The following is a 21,118-nucleotide window of genomic DNA, read 5'->3' as shown; positions in this document are numbered from 1 at the left end:
CATTTTATTGTGGTTGTTATAACTTGGACTGATTTCTCAGATCTAGCTCTGTTGAAACTGTCTTGTGTGTGTGTCTGAAGCTCTGCACTAGTTGTTAAACTGCTCTGAAATTCCTTTAAGTGTTAATTAGCTTGGGGGTTTTCTGATAACTTTAAAACCTGTGTTGGTTACATCTCTGGTAATCATTTTAAGTAGAGTTGCTTGCTACTGAGATTTGTCTGCATACATCAACTGGACATAAGCTGATTTAAGTATATTTCCTTCATTTTATTGTGGTTGTTATAACTTGGACTGATTTCTCAGATCTAGCTCTGTTGAAACTGTCTTGTGTGTGTGTCTGAAGCTCTGCACTAGTTGTTAAACTGCTCTGAAATTCCTTTAAGTGTTAATTAGCTTGGGGGTTTTCTGATAACTTTAAAACCTGTGTTGGTTACATCTCTGGTAATCATTTTAAGTAGAGTTGCTTGCTACTGAGATTTGTCTGCATACATCAACTGGACATAAGCTGATTTAAGTATATTTCCTTCATTTTATTGTGGTTGTTATAACTTGGACTGATTTCTCAGATCTAGCTCTGTTGAAACTGTCTTGTGTGTGTGTCTGAAGCTCTGCACTAGTTGTTAAACTGCTCTGAAATTCCTTTAAGTGTTAATTAGCTTGGGGGTTTTCTGATAACTTTAAAACCTGTGTTGGTTACATCTCTGGTAATCATTTTAAGTAGAGTTGCTTGCTACTGAGATTTGTCTGCATACATCAACTGGACATAAGCTGATTTAAGTATATTTCCTTCATTTTATTGTGGTTGTTATAACTTGGACTGATTTCTCAGATCTAGCTCTGTTGAAACTGTCTTGTGTGTGTGTCTGAAGCTCTGCACTAGTTGTTAAACTGCTCTGAAATTCCTTTAAGTGTTAATTAGCTTGGGGGTTTTCTGATAACTTTAAAACCTGTGTTGGTTACATCTCTGGTAATCATTTTAAGTAGAGTTGCTTGCTACTGAGATTTGTCTGCATACATCAACTGGACATAAGCTGATTTAAGTATATTTCCTTCATTTTATTGTGGTTGTTATAACTTGGACTGATTTCTCAGATCTAGCTCTGTTGAAACTGTCTTGTGTGTGTGTCTGAAGCTCTGCACTAGTTGTTAAACTGCTCTGAAATTCCTTTAAGTGTTAATTAGCTTGGGGGTTTTCTGATAACTTTAAAACCTGTGTTGGTTACATCTCTGGTAATCATTTTAAGTAGAGTTGCTTGCTACTGAGATTTGTCTGCATACATCAACTGGACATAAGCTGATTTAAGTATATTTCCTTCATTTTATTGTGGTTGTTATAACTTGGACTGATTTCTCAGATCTAGCTCTGTTGAAACTGTCTTGTGTGTGTGTCTGAAGCTCTGCACTAGTTGTTAAACTGCTCTGAAATTCCTTTAAGTGTTAATTAGCTTGGGGGTTTTCTGATAACTTTAAAACCTGTGTTGGTTACATCTCTGGTAATCATTTTAAGTAGAGTTGCTTGCTACTGAGATTTGTCTGCATACATCAACTGGACATAAGCTGATTTAAGTATATTTCCTTCATTTTATTGTGGTTGTTATAACTTGGACTGATTTCTCAGATCTAGCTCTGTTGAAACTGTCTTGTGTGTGTGTCTGAAGCTCTGCACTAGTTGTTAAACTGCTCTGAAATTCCTTTAAGTGTTAATTAGCTTGGGGGTTTTCTGATAACTTTAAAACCTGTGTTGGTTACATCTCTGGTAATCATTTTAAGTAGAGTTGCTTGCTACTGAGATTTGTCTGCATACATCAACTGGACATAAGCTGATTTAAGTATATTTCCTTCATTTTATTGTGGTTGTTATAACTTGGACTGATTTCTCAGATCTAGCTCTGTTGAAACTGTCTTGTGTGTGTGTCTGAAGCTCTGCACTAGTTGTTAAACTGCTCTGAAATTCCTTTAAGTGTTAATTAGCTTGGGGGTTTTCTGATAACTTTAAAACCTGTGTTGGTTACATCTCTGGTAATCATTTTAAGTAGAGTTGCTTGCTACTGAGATTTGTCTGCATACATCAACTGGACATAAGCTGATTTAAGTATATTTCCTTCATTTTATTGTGGTTGTTATAACTTGGACTGATTTCTCAGATCTAGCTCTGTTGAAACTGTCTTGTGTGTGTGTCTGAAGCTCTGCACTAGTTGTTAAACTGCTCTGAAATTCCTTTAAGTGTTAATTAGCTTGGGGGTTTTCTGATAACTTTAAAACCTGTGTTGGTTACATCTCTGGTAATCATTTTAAGTAGAGTTGCTTGCTACTGAGATTTGTCTGCATACATCAACTGGACATAAGCTGATTTAAGTATATTTCCTTCATTTTATTGTGGTTGTTATAACTTGGACTGATTTCTCAGATCTAGCTCTGTTGAAACTGTCTTGTGTGTGTGTCTGAAGCTCTGCACTAGTTGTTAAACTGCTCTGAAATTCCTTTAAGTGTTAATTAGCTTGGGGGTTTTCTGATAACTTTAAAACCTGTGTTGGTTACATCTCTGGTAATCATTTTAAGTAGAGTTGCTTGCTACTGAGATTTGTCTGCATACATCAACTGGACATAAGCTGATTTAAGTATATTTCCTTCATTTTATTGTGGTTGTTATAACTTGGACTGATTTCTCAGATCTAGCTCTGTTGAAACTGTCTTGTGTGTGTGTCTGAAGCTCTGCACTAGTTGTTAAACTGCTCTGAAATTCCTTTAAGTGTTAATTAGCTTGGGGGTTTTCTGATAACTTTAAAACCTGTGTTGGTTACATCTCTGGTAATCATTTTAAGTAGAGTTGCTTGCTACTGAGATTTGTCTGCATACATCAACTGGACATAAGCTGATTTAAGTATATTTCCTTCATTTTATTGTGGTTGTTATAACTTGGACTGATTTCTCAGATCTAGCTCTGTTGAAACTGTCTTGTGTGTGTGTCTGAAGCTCTGCACTAGTTGTTAAACTGCTCTGAAATTCCTTTAAGTGTTAATTAGCTTGGGGGTTTTCTGATAACTTTAAAACCTGTGTTGGTTACATCTCTGGTAATCATTTTAAGTAGAGTTGCTTGCTACTGAGATTTGTCTGCATACATCAACTGGACATAAGCTGATTTAAGTATATTTCCTTCATTTTATTGTGGTTGTTATAACTTGGACTGATTTCTCAGATCTAGCTCTGTTGAAACTGTCTTGTGTGTGTGTCTGAAGCTCTGCACTAGTTGTTAAACTGCTCTGAAATTCCTTTAAGTGTTAATTAGCTTGGGGGTTTTCTGATAACTTTAAAACCTGTGTTGGTTACATCTCTGGTAATCATTTTAAGTAGAGTTGCTTGCTACTGAGATTTGTCTGCATACATCAACTGGACATAAGCTGATTTAAGTATATTTCCTTCATTTTATTGTGGTTGTTATAACTTGGACTGATTTCTCAGATCTAGCTCTGTTGAAACTGTCTTGTGTGTGTGTCTGAAGCTCTGCACTAGTTGTTAAACTGCTCTGAAATTCCTTTAAGTGTTAATTAGCTTGGGGGTTTTCTGATAACTTTAAAACCTGTGTTGGTTACATCTCTGGTAATCATTTTAAGTAGAGTTGCTTGCTACTGAGATTTGTCTGCATACATCAACTGGACATAAGCTGATTTAAGTATATTTCCTTCATTTTATTGTGGTTGTTATAACTTGGACTGATTTCTCAGATCTAGCTCTGTTGAAACTGTCTTGTGTGTGTGTCTGAAGCTCTGCACTAGTTGTTAAACTGCTCTGAAATTCCTTTAAGTGTTAATTAGCTTGGGGGTTTTCTGATAACTTTAAAACCTGTGTTGGTTACATCTCTGGTAATCATTTTAAGTAGAGTTGCTTGCTACTGAGATTTGTCTGCATACATCAACTGGACATAAGCTGATTTAAGTATATTTCCTTCATTTTATTGTGGTTGTTATAACTTGGACTGATTTCTCAGATCTAGCTCTGTTGAAACTGTCTTGTGTGTGTGTCTGAAGCTCTGCACTAGTTGTTAAACTGCTCTGAAATTCCTTTAAGTGTTAATTAGCTTGGGGGTTTTCTGATAACTTTAAAACCTGTGTTGGTTACATCTCTGGTAATCATTTTAAGTAGAGTTGCTTGCTACTGAGATTTGTCTGCATACATCAACTGGACATAAGCTGATTTAAGTATATTTCCTTCATTTTATTGTGGTTGTTATAACTTGGACTGATTTCTCAGATCTAGCTCTGTTGAAACTGTCTTGTGTGTGTGTCTGAAGCTCTGCACTAGTTGTTAAACTGCTCTGAAATTCCTTTAAGTGTTAATTAGCTTGGGGGTTTTCTGATAACTTTAAAACCTGTGTTGGTTACATCTCTGGTAATCATTTTAAGTAGAGTTGCTTGCTACTGAGATTTGTCTGCATACATCAACTGGACATAAGCTGATTTAAGTATATTTCCTTCATTTTATTGTGGTTGTTATAACTTGGACTGATTTCTCAGATCTAGCTCTGTTGAAACTGTCTTGTGTGTGTGTCTGAAGCTCTGCACTAGTTGTTAAACTGCTCTGAAATTCCTTTAAGTGTTAATTAGCTTGGGGGTTTTCTGATAACTTTAAAACCTGTGTTGGTTACATCTCTGGTAATCATTTTAAGTAGAGTTGCTTGCTACTGAGATTTGTCTGCATACATCAACTGGACATAAGCTGATTTAAGTATATTTCCTTCATTTTATTGTGGTTGTTATAACTTGGACTGATTTCTCAGATCTAGCTCTGTTGAAACTGTCTTGTGTGTGTGTCTGAAGCTCTGCACTAGTTGTTAAACTGCTCTGAAATTCCTTTAAGTGTTAATTAGCTTGGGGGTTTTCTGATAACTTTAAAACCTGTGTTGGTTACATCTCTGGTAATCATTTTAAGTAGAGTTGCTTGCTACTGAGATTTGTCTGCATACATCAACTGGACATAAGCTGATTTAAGTATATTTCCTTCATTTTATTGTGGTTGTTATAACTTGGACTGATTTCTCAGATCTAGCTCTGTTGAAACTGTCTTGTGTGTGTGTCTGAAGCTCTGCACTAGTTGTTAAACTGCTCTGAAATTCCTTTAAGTGTTAATTAGCTTGGGGGTTTTCTGATAACTTTAAAACCTGTGTTGGTTACATCTCTGGTAATCATTTTAAGTAGAGTTGCTTGCTACTGAGATTTGTCTGCATACATCAACTGGACATAAGCTGATTTAAGTATATTTCCTTCATTTTATTGTGGTTGTTATAACTTGGACTGATTTCTCAGATCTAGCTCTGTTGAAACTGTCTTGTGTGTGTGTCTGAAGCTCTGCACTAGTTGTTAAACTGCTCTGAAATTCCTTTAAGTGTTAATTAGCTTGGGGGTTTTCTGATAACTTTAAAACCTGTGTTGGTTACATCTCTGGTAATCATTTTAAGTAGAGTTGCTTGCTACTGAGATTTGTCTGCATACATCAACTGGACATAAGCTGATTTAAGTATATTTCCTTCATTTTATTGTGGTTGTTATAACTTGGACTGATTTCTCAGATCTAGCTCTGTTGAAACTGTCTTGTGTGTGTGTCTGAAGCTCTGCACTAGTTGTTAAACTGCTCTGAAATTCCTTTAAGTGTTAATTAGCTTGGGGGTTTTCTGATAACTTTAAAACCTGTGTTGGTTACATCTCTGGTAATCATTTTAAGTAGAGTTGCTTGCTACTGAGATTTGTCTGCATACATCAACTGGACATAAGCTGATTTAAGTATATTTCCTTCATTTTATTGTGGTTGTTATAACTTGGACTGATTTCTCAGATCTAGCTCTGTTGAAACTGTCTTGTGTGTGTGTCTGAAGCTCTGCACTAGTTGTTAAACTGCTCTGAAATTCCTTTAAGTGTTAATTAGCTTGGGGGTTTTCTGATAACTTTAAAACCTGTGTTGGTTACATCTCTGGTAATCATTTTAAGTAGAGTTGCTTGCTACTGAGATTTGTCTGCATACATCAACTGGACATAAGCTGATTTAAGTATATTTCCTTCATTTTATTGTGGTTGTTATAACTTGGACTGATTTCTCAGATCTAGCTCTGTTGAAACTGTCTTGTGTGTGTGTCTGAAGCTCTGCACTAGTTGTTAAACTGCTCTGAAATTCCTTTAAGTGTTAATTAGCTTGGGGGTTTTCTGATAACTTTAAAACCTGTGTTGGTTACATCTCTGGTAATCATTTTAAGTAGAGTTGCTTGCTACTGAGATTTGTCTGCATACATCAACTGGACATAAGCTGATTTAAGTATATTTCCTTCATTTTATTGTGGTTGTTATAACTTGGACTGATTTCTCAGATCTAGCTCTGTTGAAACTGTCTTGTGTGTGTGTCTGAAGCTCTGCACTAGTTGTTAAACTGCTCTGAAATTCCTTTAAGTGTTAATTAGCTTGGGGGTTTTCTGATAACTTTAAAACCTGTGTTGGTTACATCTCTGGTAATCATTTTAAGTAGAGTTGCTTGCTACTGAGATTTGTCTGCATACATCAACTGGACATAAGCTGATTTAAGTATATTTCCTTCATTTTATTGTGGTTGTTATAACTTGGACTGATTTCTCAGATCTAGCTCTGTTGAAACTGTCTTGTGTGTGTGTCTGAAGCTCTGCACTAGTTGTTAAACTGCTCTGAAATTCCTTTAAGTGTTAATTAGCTTGGGGGTTTTCTGATAACTTTAAAACCTGTGTTGGTTACATCTCTGGTAATCATTTTAAGTAGAGTTGCTTGCTACTGAGATTTGTCTGCATACATCAACTGGACATAAGCTGATTTAAGTATATTTCCTTCATTTTATTGTGGTTGTTATAACTTGGACTGATTTCTCAGATCTAGCTCTGTTGAAACTGTCTTGTGTGTGTGTCTGAAGCTCTGCACTAGTTGTTAAACTGCTCTGAAATTCCTTTAAGTGTTAATTAGCTTGGGGGTTTTCTGATAACTTTAAAACCTGTGTTGGTTACATCTCTGGTAATCATTTTAAGTAGAGTTGCTTGCTACTGAGATTTGTCTGCATACATCAACTGGACATAAGCTGATTTAAGTATATTTCCTTCATTTTATTGTGGTTGTTATAACTTGGACTGATTTCTCAGATCTAGCTCTGTTGAAACTGTCTTGTGTGTGTGTCTGAAGCTCTGCACTAGTTGTTAAACTGCTCTGAAATTCCTTTAAGTGTTAATTAGCTTGGGGGTTTTCTGATAACTTTAAAACCTGTGTTGGTTACATCTCTGGTAATCATTTTAAGTAGAGTTGCTTGCTACTGAGATTTGTCTGCATACATCAACTGGACATAAGCTGATTTAAGTATATTTCCTTCATTTTATTGTGGTTGTTATAACTTGGACTGATTTCTCAGATCTAGCTCTGTTGAAACTGTCTTGTGTGTGTGTCTGAAGCTCTGCACTAGTTGTTAAACTGCTCTGAAATTCCTTTAAGTGTTAATTAGCTTGGGGGTTTTCTGATAACTTTAAAACCTGTGTTGGTTACATCTCTGGTAATCATTTTAAGTAGAGTTGCTTGCTACTGAGATTTGTCTGCATACATCAACTGGACATAAGCTGATTTAAGTATATTTCCTTCATTTTATTGTGGTTGTTATAACTTGGACTGATTTCTCAGATCTAGCTCTGTTGAAACTGTCTTGTGTGTGTGTCTGAAGCTCTGCACTAGTTGTTAAACTGCTCTGAAATTCCTTTAAGTGTTAATTAGCTTGGGGGTTTTCTGATAACTTTAAAACCTGTGTTGGTTACATCTCTGGTAATCATTTTAAGTAGAGTTGCTTGCTACTGAGATTTGTCTGCATACATCAACTGGACATAAGCTGATTTAAGTATATTTCCTTCATTTTATTGTGGTTGTTATAACTTGGACTGATTTCTCAGATCTAGCTCTGTTGAAACTGTCTTGTGTGTGTGTCTGAAGCTCTGCACTAGTTGTTAAACTGCTCTGAAATTCCTTTAAGTGTTAATTAGCTTGGGGGTTTTCTGATAACTTTAAAACCTGTGTTGGTTACATCTCTGGTAATCATTTTAAGTAGAGTTGCTTGCTACTGAGATTTGTCTGCATACATCAACTGGACATAAGCTGATTTAAGTATATTTCCTTCATTTTATTGTGGTTGTTATAACTTGGACTGATTTCTCAGATCTAGCTCTGTTGAAACTGTCTTGTGTGTGTGTCTGAAGCTCTGCACTAGTTGTTAAACTGCTCTGAAATTCCTTTAAGTGTTAATTAGCTTGGGGGTTTTCTGATAACTTTAAAACCTGTGTTGGTTACATCTCTGGTAATCATTTTAAGTAGAGTTGCTTGCTACTGAGATTTGTCTGCATACATCAACTGGACATAAGCTGATTTAAGTATATTTCCTTCATTTTATTGTGGTTGTTATAACTTGGACTGATTTCTCAGATCTAGCTCTGTTGAAACTGTCTTGTGTGTGTGTCTGAAGCTCTGCACTAGTTGTTAAACTGCTCTGAAATTCCTTTAAGTGTTAATTAGCTTGGGGGTTTTCTGATAACTTTAAAACCTGTGTTGGTTACATCTCTGGTAATCATTTTAAGTAGAGTTGCTTGCTACTGAGATTTGTCTGCATACATCAACTGGACATAAGCTGATTTAAGTATATTTCCTTCATTTTATTGTGGTTGTTATAACTTGGACTGATTTCTCAGATCTAGCTCTGTTGAAACTGTCTTGTGTGTGTGTCTGAAGCTCTGCACTAGTTGTTAAACTGCTCTGAAATTCCTTTAAGTGTTAATTAGCTTGGGGGTTTTCTGATAACTTTAAAACCTGTGTTGGTTACATCTCTGGTAATCATTTTAAGTAGAGTTGCTTGCTACTGAGATTTGTCTGCATACATCAACTGGACATAAGCTGATTTAAGTATATTTCCTTCATTTTATTGTGGTTGTTATAACTTGGACTGATTTCTCAGATCTAGCTCTGTTGAAACTGTCTTGTGTGTGTGTCTGAAGCTCTGCACTAGTTGTTAAACTGCTCTGAAATTCCTTTAAGTGTTAATTAGCTTGGGGGTTTCTGATAACTTTAAAACCTGTGTTGGTTACATCTCTGGTAATCATTTTAAGTAGAGTTGCTTGCTACTGAGATTTGTCTGCATACATCAACTGGACATAAGCTGATTTAAGTATATTTCCTTCATTTTATTGTGGTTGTTATAACTTGGACTGATTTCTCAGATCTAGCTCTGTTGAAACTGTCTTGTGTGTGTGTCTGAAGCTCTGCACTAGTTGTTAAACTGCTCTGAAATTCCTTTAAGTGTTAATTAGCTTGGGGGTTTCTGATAACTTTAAAACCTGTGTTGGTTACATCTCTGGTAATCATTTTAAGTAGAGTTGCTTGCTACTGAGATTTGTCTGCATACATCAACTGGACATAAGCTGATTTAAGTATATTTCCTTCATTTTATTGTGGTTGTTATAACTTGGACTGATTTCTCAGATCTAGCTCTGTTGAAACTGTCTTCCCCCCCCTCCCTGTTCTTGGATGTAGTTTAAATTTGGTGGCTTTTGCAGTGCCCGCCCCACTGTAGATTTGATCTAGGACACTCCCCCAGTCCCTTCTCTTTACCGCATTCTCTCTAATAAACCCTTTCTGCACTTGCTTTTAGTCCTTTTTAATTTAATTACATTTTTTCATACTGTGTGTGGACTAATATTGCTACATACTCAAGTGTGCCAGCTTGCACTGCATGTGAATTGTTTTTATAGCATTTACTGTCTGTTTTTTTCCTTGTCGCTGTAAAAAAAAAAAAAAAAAATCTCTTGTTTTCCTGCCTTACTGAACTAGAGTAGTCCAGTTTCAGAGTTGCTGATCCCTGGGCTTTGTTTTTAGTTCCTGTTACTGATCCATTGCCTTATTAGGAAGGAGGGAAGTTTCTTTGCTTACCAGTGGGAGTGGGAAGCACTGAGCAGCCTTTCTGTCCGATTTGGTGAAGTTTCAGCCAGAAACTAGTAGTCCATTGGTCGTTTTGGGCCAATTCCTACCTCCTTTCAGCCCCCTGCTATAAAACACGCTAAACGCGTTTTCCAGCTTGTACCAACTCAGCACAGATCCTCGTGGTGGCCTGCAGAGTGATCCAAGCAGCAGAGAGCTAAAAGAGTGACTTTCTACCAGATATAAGTATTTTTGTGGCTTTCCCACTGTTATTAAGCTAGCGACTGCATTTCGCCTGTTTTACTGCTACTTTAAGTGATTTCTGCATTTTACACTGTTTATTGCACTTTAAGTTACTAATTGTTGCAAATTGTTTCTGTAGGCTACACACTAAAGTGCGCTAGCCGATTTACAGCATTTATAGCATTTACTGTCTGTTTTTTCCTTGTCTCTGTAATAAAACAAAAAATCTCTTGTTTTCCCGCCTTACTGAACTAGAGTAGTCCAGTTTCAGAGTTGCTGATCCCTGGGCTTTGTTTTTAGTTCCTGTTACTGATCCATTGCCTTATTAGGGAGGAGGGAAGTTTCTTTGCTTACCAGTGGGAGTGGGAAGCACTGAGCAGCCTTTCTGTCCGATTTGGTGAAGTTTCAGCCAGAAACTAGTAGTCCATTGGTCGTTTTGGGCCAATTCCTAGCTCCTTTCAGCCCCTGCTATAAAACACGCTAAACACGTTTTCCAGCTTGTACCAACTCAGCACAGATCCTCGTGGTGGCCTGCAGAGTGATCCAAGCAGCAGAGAGCTAAAAGAGTGACTTTCTACCAGATATAAGTATTTTTTGTGGCTTTCCCACTGTTATTTAAGCTAGCGACTGCATTTCGCCTGTTTTACTGCTACTTTAAGTGATTTCTGCATTTTACACTGTTTATTGCACTTTAAGTTACTAATTGTTGCAAATTGTTTCTGTAGGCTACACACTAAAGTGCGCTAGCCGATTTACAGCATTTATAGCATTTACTGTCTGTTTTTTTCCTTGTCTCTGTAATAAAACAAAAAAAATCTCTTGTTTTCCTGCCTTACTGAACTAGAGTAGTCCAGTTTCAGAGTTGCTGATCCCTGGGCTTTGTTTTTAGTTCCTGTTACTGATCCATTGCCTTATTAGGGAGGAGGGAAGTTTCTTTGCTTACCAGTGGGAGTGGGAAGCACTGAGCAGCCTTTCTGTCCGATTTGGTGAAGTTTCAGCCAGAAACTAGTAGTCCATTGGTTGTTTTGGGCCAATTCCTAGCTCCTTTCAGCCCCTGCTATAAAACACGCTAAACACGCGTTTTCCAGCTTGTACCAACTCAGCACAGATCCTCGTGGTGGCCTGCAGAGTGATCCAAGCAGCAGAGAGCTAAAAGAGTGACTTTCTACCAGATATAAGTATTTTTGTGGCTTTCCCACTGTTATTTAAGCTAGCGACTGCATTTCGCCTGTTTTATTGCTACTTTAAGTGATTTCTGCATTTTACACTGTTTATTGCACTTTAAGTTACTAATTGTTGCAAATTGTTTCTGTAGGCTACACACTAAAGTGCGCTAGCCGATTTACAGCATTTACTGTCTGTTTTTCCTTGTCTCTGTAATAAAACAAAAAAATCTCTTGTTTTCCCACCTTACTGAACTAGAGTAGTCCAGTTTCAGAGTTGCTGATCCCTGGGCTTTGTTTTTAGTTCCTGTTACTGATCCATTGCCTTATTAGGAAGGAGGGAAGTTTCTTTGCTTACCAGTGGGAGTGGGAAGCACTGAGCGGCCTTTTTGTCTGATTTGGTGAAGTTTCAGCCAGAAACTAGTAGTCCATTGGTCGTTTTGGGCCAATTCCTAGCTCCTTTCAGCCCCTGCTATAAAACACGCTAAAGCGGCGTAAGCTGATTTAGCTGAGTTACCACTGTTGCACACAAGAGCAGCGGCGGTTAAACAAGGTTAAACTATTTGGGCCATCTAAATTCCACTCTTCCAATTTTCCCTTAAAACTACCTTCCTCGAGCTGTACTGCTGATCTAACCAGCATATCCTATAACTGAAAAGTTCATCTCTACTTGATTCCCAAGTAGACTATTCTCTATCTGTAAAGCCTAGCACTTACTCCTACAGTACTTGCACCTTGATAAAGCACTCTTATTATAGATAGTACCCCACCAGCCTAAAACCCACTTCCCGGAGTCCTTTGAAAGTCTCTTTATCTACTACTTCTAGTATGTCGAGGGATCAGTTGCTAGTGTCCTCTCCAGCTCAACTGGTGAACCTGGGAATATTGAGGCAATGTTACAACTGCCTCATGTACACAGACAATCCTCTCCTTCTCCCACAAAACACAAATACATGCGAGATGCAACTATACGGCCAAACTGGAGGCTGAGCTCTCTCAACATAGGACTGGCAAGACCAGACAGGAGGAGAAGGTAACCACACACAATACATACCCAGTCACACATGGTACCATCACAACTTCAAATCATACACATACTCACACAAAGACATACTCGGAGGCTCTGATCAAAAATTTACCAAAACAGCAGAGGCCACCAAAGCAGACACCCAAACAACTACCACCTCACGACCCAACACATGCAACACATAGACCACACAGTCAGAGTGTCAAACAGTCACAGCCCTTAAGGCCAAACAAAATGCCAGACACACTTGTCATTGGTGATTCCATAGTCAGACACACTGACGTCCCGCTCACCAGACTGAGTAAAGAGAAGGTCACAGTAAGCTGCCTGTCAGGCGCTAGAATCCGCCACATAACGCAAGCACTCAGGTCTCTCAACAGCAGGTACAAGTACGACTCAGTCATTGTCCACGCTGGTGTCAACGACCTGAGACGCACCTCCTTGGACTACATGAAAGGGACATCGAGGAGCTCTCTGATTATGTAGCCCAGGCAGGTATGACCCTGACCTTGAGCAGTATCCTACCTTCACCTAGAATGATGCCACAATACAGTGATAAGATGATCAGCTTTAATAATTGGCTTAAATTCTGGTGTCATTCAAAGGGGATCCAATGTCTGTCTGCCTGGGATGACATGCTGGACAAGCCACGCTGCTTCAAGGGACGGCTTGCACCTGTCACCCTGGGCTTCCGGATATTGGCAAAGGCTCTTGCCACCCCATAGTGCCTTTTTAGGCAAGGCTCAAATTCTAAACCTACCACCCTAGAACACCAAAAGGAAAAAACTAAGGGTAATGCTGCTCAATGCCAGAAGTCTCAATCTCAAGATGCACGCACTCGAGGCCCTTCTCAATATGGAGAACATCGATGTCTGTGCTGTGACAGAAACCTGGTTCAAGGCTCCTGAGAGCACCCCAGCACTAACAGGTTTCACCTCATATCATGCATTCCGGCCCCAAAATCCGGACAACACCAAGAAAGGAGGGGTGTCCATATTCATAAAGGACACCCACACCTCAAGGTTGGTGGCAACGCATGATGCATCGGAGACCATCCAGGTGCAATTAACCATAGGCAAGACTGCTCTGCAATTTGTAGCATGTTACAGGCCACCCTCTCAAACTCAGGAACCTCACATGGCCTTCCTGAAAACATTGGAGGGATAAATGTATCTCCAAACACCATCATACTAGGTGACTTCAACTACCCTAATATAGACTGGGAACACTACTCAAGCCCGAACACTCTAACCCAAAGATTCCTGGAGTTCATAAACTCAAATGCCATGGAACAACTAGTCACCATCCCCACAAGAGGAGAAAACATACTTGATCTCATCATCACGAACATGGGATCAAAATGTTCAACACCGAAGTATACCCCTCACTGGTGAGATCAGATCATAAACTAATCTCGCTGGAGGTCCTCATCCCGCCCCACCTGAAACAAAAAGACCACAGTGAAAAACTTCTCAAAAGCCGATTTCACACTTCTAAAAACTAGTGTGGTCTCCTTTAAGGCCCCTGAGCCAGTGGTAAACATTACTCAAACCGCTGAATCACTTACAAATGCCTTCTACCAGCACCTACAGGACTGCATGGATCAGGCAATCCCAAACAAAACTAAGACTCTCTGTACCAAAGGCAAGCGTCCAGTCTGGTGGACCCCAGCCATAAACAAGCTCTACAACAAAAGGAGGAAGCTACTACAAGATAGAGCAAAATCCTTGAAAGGTAAGACACCTTTGATCATTATAAGTAAAAACTAAGAGCTCTCATAAAATCATCCAAGGCAAATTTTGAGAGAAAAATCGCCAAGGACTCTAAAGAGAATCATAAGGCCTTCTTTAGCTATGTTAGAAACCTAGGAGGAAACTCCCAGATATGCTCAGAATTAGTTCAAAATGATGTGAAAATTACTGAACCTACACACATTGCCAACATACTGGCTGACAGGTTCAGTGCAAACTTCTCCCCTCCCCCAAAAGGAGAGATATCTATTCCAGAGGATTGTAGCCCCCAAACATCTCCAACGCCCAGGTGAGAACTGCCCTCACTAAGGCAAAAACACAGCATCCATGGGACCGGATGGTGTCCCCGGCTGTGTGCTTCATGAACTCAATGAGGAATTAAACCCACAGTTAGGACAGCTGTTTAATCTTAGCCTCACCTCAGGATACGCACCAAGGAGTGGCGCACGGCGACTGTGGTCCCACTTCATAAGGGCGGTGCCTCCACAGACCCTGGAAATTACCGCCCCATTAGCTTGACAAGCCTTATCTGCAAAGCCATGGAGAGGATCATAATGGAACTCATAAATAAAGACATAGGGAACTTGCAGACTTTGGATCCAACTCAGTTTGGCTTTGTCAAAGGCAGATCCTGCCTCTTAAACTTGGTTGACTTTTTCGAGACAGTCACCAAGGCCATTGATGAGGAAAGGCAGTCCATACAGCCTACCTCGACCTGGCAAAGGCCTTGACACAATACCCCACTCAGGTATCATCGAAAAACTCATCAGCTTGAATGTAAACCCATACATCACAAGATGGGTTGCAAACTGGCTAAGTGACAGAACCCACAGGGTCAGAGTTGCTGGAGCCATGTCAGACTCAAAGCCTGTCACAAGTGGTGTCCCACAGGGCTCAGTCCTGGGTCCACTCTTGTTCGGCATCTACTTTTCTGAAGTACAAGCAAACACAGGAGGGTTATGGCTGACAAAGTTTGCAGATGACTGCAAACTGGGCCATAGTCGAAAACACATCTGACACAGATATCCTCCAGAAGGGCCTCACAGAAATGGATAACTGGTGCCAGAGCCATGGCCTGAAGTTAAACGCCAAAAATGCATAGTCATACCCTTTGGGAAAAACAAGGTTACCCCTAGCTACCATATAGGTGGCAATCCACTGAGCACAGAAAAAGTCATCAGAGATCTGGGGACCCAGGTTGACAGTAGCCTTCGTTTGACACTCATGTTGCTAAAGTAGTTAGGAAAACCTTCGATATCACCCACCTGATCATGAAGGGATTCACATCTAGATCAAGGGAGGTCATCGTCCCCTGTACTCATCACTTATTAGACCTATGATTGAGTACAATGCCCGTTCGAATGTATCTGACCAGACACCTGCTGCAGCTTGAAAGGCCCCAAAAGTTCCTCACCAAAAGGATAAAGGGTCTCAAAATATGTCTTATGCTGCCCGACTGAAAGAACTCCAGCTCTATTCAGTCTCATACCGCTTGCTCAGAGGTGACCTGTGCCTGACATATAAGGCCATGTCAAACCCAGATTTGATGAATATGCTTCACCTCAAAAATCTAGATCCCTCAGAACCACAAGGGCGGAGACTTAAACCTTGACACGGTTATAAATAGAACGTGCTGGAGGGACAGATTCATCACCCAGAGACTCCCTATGCTGTGGAACAAAATCCCGGTACATGTGAGGCAGAGCACCTCTCTGGCCTTGTTCAAGAGGAATCTTGACCAATGGATGGGAGATTGCAGATATACCCCAGGGATTACTTCAGCGTCACTGCTTGACAGAGGCACAGCAAAATGATAGGCATAGTTTTTATTCAAACTAAAGGGGTGGCGAAAGCCACATAACTATGGGCTAGGCTTATAAATGCCCTTGGGCAGATAGCCTAGTATGAACCTATGAACCTATGAACCTATTAGTCACAGTAAACAAAGTAACTATTACATTTGTTATATTTTGTAAACAATTTACAATATCTCAGCAACCACTCAAGTTACACACATCCTGTCAGCAGTATTTTATTCATCTAGCTGAGACCTTTCATATGAGGCTAAGGAGGTCTGTCTGTTATTTGGTTGTTGAGCTATTTAGAAAAAAAATGAAAATTATATAAAAATAAATTAATATCATAAAACAAATGTTAATATCTATTTACCTGCACTAGACAGTAGTCAAATATTAATGCAGTTGAGTTTGCCATTGTGTAAGCTTTAAGATGAAATCTTTAAAACATTGTACATACCATGGTTTTGGAATTATTGATGCAAATACGTATAAACAATATTTGACATCTACAGGCATTAGCAGGAGTTAACTGCAGATACACCTGGAGGCATCACTCGGATGTTATGAGTTAAAGGACAGTACACAAAAACCCTAAAAGGTCCTTTGATAATCACATTTTTGGTCTGTCTTAGTCATTCTAAAACTTAATTCATGACCACCATTCTGACAAATTAAACAAAATTAATATAATACATATTTGAATTTATATTACATAACTAAACCTGTGAATTTAATGATAAACATACCTGTTTTCCATGTATCTTTTGATTGCAAATTAGCTGATTTTGTAGCCCAGGATGCCAGTGCAATGCATGCTAAACACATATCTGTCTGATCAAATGCCATGCGAGACGTGTGCCTTCCTGAAAAATGAAATGAATAAAACTGATTAACATTATCGGGAATCATATGTAAATGGGAAGTAAATACTTGCATCGGGTGAAAACTGGACCTAAGGTCTAGCATATCCAAGAGCTAATCTTGTACTTGAAATGGACTCAGAGTAATAAATGTTGATGGCTAATAACAACCCTTTCTCATAGCCAGACAGTTTCCTCAGTTAACAGATCTGCTGTCATTCTAAGTTAATATCAGCTTCATCTTACTCACCTCTGAGTGATCTTCTCTTTCTATCATGCAGCCTTCAGTTTTTGCATTAATTTGATTATATTAGAGCCTGAGTATGGCTACCTGATCCATCCACTGCCTTCATCTTGTCAAGCTCTTAGTATAAGAATTCTGGACAAAGCCATAAATAACTGAGCTTTCCTCTATGGAGTACTACAATTTGTTTTAATTAATATCTCACAGACATGTTTTATATATTGTATATATTTTTTTCTTGGGGAAAAAAAGACTATTTTATTTTCTTTACAACTGTATTGTTGCTATTTGCAATAGTAATAAATGTACTTCTGCTTATATGCTTAAACAAAATCTAGGGGGTTTATGGTAGAAAATAAGGGACATGTTTTAAATATTGCTTTTATACTCTTAGAAAATGGTTATAATAACATGTTTTGCATCAGTATGCATAATCTTTAGAAGTCTAAAATTTCTGTCATTGTTTGGTAAGTTCAGTTTTCAGTGATTTGTCATAAAACCACACATTTTATGAGGAACTCAGATTTATTTATGCGCTTAAAAACTAGGCACAGTGTAATAAAATACATGTACGTACAGACATACACTGCTTAAATGTAAAACATACAACTAATAATACAAGACAGGAAAACATGCGGTGCAATGACAGCAGTAAAAGATATCCAAAAAAACCCTGATTCTTATTTTGTGTAGGTCACTCCTGAAGCCACTATGGTAATGACTTTGAAAGGCACAGCCTTCATAAGCAAACACTCTAACATCAAAGATTTGAGCTGCACATTTGGAATTACTTGCAGCTTTAGCATCTCTGAGTAGACAGCTGGTATGGTAAGGGATCAGCATAACTTTAGCTCAAAAGGTAGCACCCTCTCTCTTTTGACGCAGAAGGCTGTGGGTTCTGTTCCCATACCAGGTAAATTGATTTGTGACACTGTGACTGACAAGTGCAATATAAAGAGGGTGCTGCACTCCTGACTGTATCATCCTTTGGATAAGATGTTACACCAAGGCCTCATCTGACTGAGTTAGTGATAACACTGGTAGATGTAAAAAATCCCACAGCACCTATCGAAAAGCATAGGGATACTGTACTTTTGATTGAAAAAACTTATCGGATTCATCCATAAATTTACACAGCAGAAATAACAACATATACATAAACATGATCAAAGCATAAAAGAAAATGAATAAAAAATAAATTTAATAACAAAAAATTACTTCTTCCATACTTTTGTGTCAATGCCATTTTTCAATTTCTCGTGAGTTAAGGAACAGTTTCACAGCTTGTTATGTAGCAATTCTTTACATCTCATTTTCCATAATATCCAAGAAGCATTAATAATGACCTCATCAAAATTATCCCAAACACTTTACAATTTACAATCAGAATGGCCATATAATAATATATTTGTTGTAATAGATTTGAGGACATTCAAATTAAACTGAGTTAGCATCATATCTCAATATAACTCAACCCTTGGACATGATAAAAAGAGGTTTCTTCCTCTTCACAATCAGAACACAATCTTTCTGAGACTTAACATTTTATAACATATGACCCTTAACTATTAATTTACCTAATAAAAGCCATCATAAAATCTTGAATTTCTAAATTGTTAACAAATCTTTACTTTTCCTTTCAGTTAAACTTTGTCTAGTACCCACAGGTAAAGTTTCCCATGGTCTAGTACAATAAAAATGCATCTATAACTTTAATTTCATATGTCTTGGTAAATCAGTCAGAATAATTTTCCAACATCTTGTTAATGTATTTTTTCATATTCATGAATTGAGAATGTTTTCTTTTACCTAAGAATGCACTTTCCCAAATATGTCCATATTTATACCTTTAAAATCATCCTATCAAATCAGTATGCCTAGATATGTGTCAGTAAGATTTTATATAGATGTAGAGATGCAAGAAATACAATGGGATTACACAACCTAAGCCACATTCTTTTTATTACAATACACAATGTTCATTTTAAAAGGATTTAATTGACTTCCTATAAAATTTAAAAAAAAATCAATAATTGTTTTCCCTTCCCTATTGGAAAATGTTAAACTGAACTTACAAAAGACAATTTACTAAGAACAAATTTATGCAACACAAGTACTTTTTTTATGAAAATGACAGTGGAAAAAATTTCCACTGGCATAGTCCAGCCTGTATCTTAGACAATAACTATTCCCATTGTGATAACACCACATTAGTTCCAAAAGTTACCCCAATATCGTAATAGAAGGCAGACAATCATAAATACAAAAAAAGACATCACATTTATCTACATTCAAAGTTAAACCTACTTCATTAAACTTTCTAAGTAATATTTGAAAATCTATATAAACATAAGTTCATAGGTTCATAGGTTGGTACTAGGCTATCGGCCATAGGGCCTATGCAAGCCTAGCCATAACAATTCCCTGGATATTTCTTCCCACAATATTTACTTCTCCAGGCCCCTGTCTAGCCTGACATGATCCCCAGGGTGAATTTCCTATCTCCCATCCAATCATCAAGGTTCATTTTGAAGAGGGCCAATGAGGCGCTCTGCTTGATATGTATGGGCAGTCTGTTCCAGAGTATGGGGAGTCTCTGGGTCAGAAACCTATCCCTCCAGCATGTTTTGTTCATTGTGATGACAAGGTTTAGATCCCTGGAGCATGTGACTCTGAGGGATTGGGATTTCTTTAAGTGGAGCATGTCCAACAGCTCAGGGTTTGACATGGCCTTGTATGTTAAGCAGAAATCGTCTCTGAGTAGATGATATGCCACAGAGTATAGCTGAAGTTTTTTTAGACTGTCAGTATATGGCATCTGCTTTAGGCCTGTGATTCTTTTAGTGAGGTATTTCTGCGGCCTTACCAGCTGTTGCAGATGTCTTGTGAGGTACATACCAAACGGGGCATTATACTCTATAATGGGTCTAATGAGGGATGAGTACAGTGGGACAATGACCTCCTTTTTTCTGGATGAAAAGCCCTTAGTGATGAGGTGTGCCACATAGAAGGATTTCCTCACTGTTGTGGCAATGTGGTTATCGAAAGTGAGACCACTGTCCACCTGTGTCCCTAAGTCTCTCATCACACTTTCGATGTTTAGTGTCCTGCCACCTATGTGGTAATTCATTGGTACATGTTTTTTTCCAAAGGGGATAACTATAAATTTCTTGGCATTAAGCTTGAGCCCATGGCTCTGGCACCAGGCATCTGTTTCTGTAAGGCCCTTTTGTAGAATATCCACATCATTTGGGGATTCAATAATAGCTCCCAGTTTGCAGTCATCTGCAAACTTTGTTAGCCAGAGTCCCTAAGTGTTGGCCTGTACTTCAGAGAAGTAGATGCCAAACAAGAGTGGTCCCAGGACTGAACCCTGAGGTACTCCACTTGTCACTTGTCTGGAGCTGGATTTGGAGTCAGCTACTTTTACTGTCTGGGTTCTGTCAGTAAGCCAGTTAGCAACCCATTGAGTGACATAGGGATTTATGCCCAGCTTAGTAAGTTTATCTATGATTCCAGAGTGGGGGATGGTGTCAAAGGCCTTGGCGAGGTCCAGATAGGCTGTGTGGACTGCCTTACCCTCAACCACAGCTCTGGGGACTGATTCAAAGAAGTCAATCAGATTCAGGAGACAAGATCGGCCCTTCACAAACCCAAACTGGGAGGGGTCCAGTGTTTGAAGGTTGCCAATGTCTTTGTTTATAAGTTCCATGATAATGCATCCCATGCCCTTGCAAATCAGGCTTGTCAGACTGATGGGACGGTAGTTCCCGGGATCCAAGGTGGATCCTCCCTTGTGGAGTGGGATAATTGTAGTTGTGCGCCACTCAGTGGGCACGAAGCCTGAGGTGAGGCTATGATTAAACATGACACTTAGGTGAGGTGCCAGTTCATTTTGTAGTTCATGTAGTACACAGCCTGGGATATCATCTGGTCCCATGGATGCTGTATTCTTAGCTTTGGAGAGTGCGGTTTCTACCTGTGTGGCCGTGATTATCGGAATTTGGCACTCTTTTGGTATTGAGATGGGCCCTTTAGGGGGTGAGAGTGGGGTGAAGTTGGCACTAAATCGATCTGCCAGGATATTGGC

At 38.8% G+C, this 21,118-nt stretch overlaps 1 protein-coding gene across 1 annotated transcript in view; it reads right to left on the bottom strand.

The window, feature by feature from the left end:
* Positions 1-21,118, bottom strand: part of PERM1 (PPARGC1 and ESRR induced regulator, muscle 1) — a 256,708-nt gene that overhangs the window by 34,233 nt on the left and 201,357 nt on the right. The window contains exon 3 of the mRNA XM_044063092.1: positions 16,671-16,787. Within this exon, the coding sequence (XP_043919027.1) occupies positions 16,671-16,787 (117 nt within the window). The remainder of the gene's footprint in view (positions 1-16,670; positions 16,788-21,118) is intronic.

This window comes from Protopterus annectens, chromosome 2.part1 (genome assembly GCF_019279795.1).
Source record: "Protopterus annectens isolate FY-2018-M chromosome 2.part1, PAN1.0, whole genome shotgun sequence".
Lineage (NCBI taxonomy): Eukaryota > Metazoa > Chordata > Ceratodontiformes > Protopteridae > Protopterus > Protopterus annectens.
The sequence above is the reverse complement of the archived record's forward strand: the minus strand, read 5'-3'. Positions and strand labels throughout refer to the sequence as shown.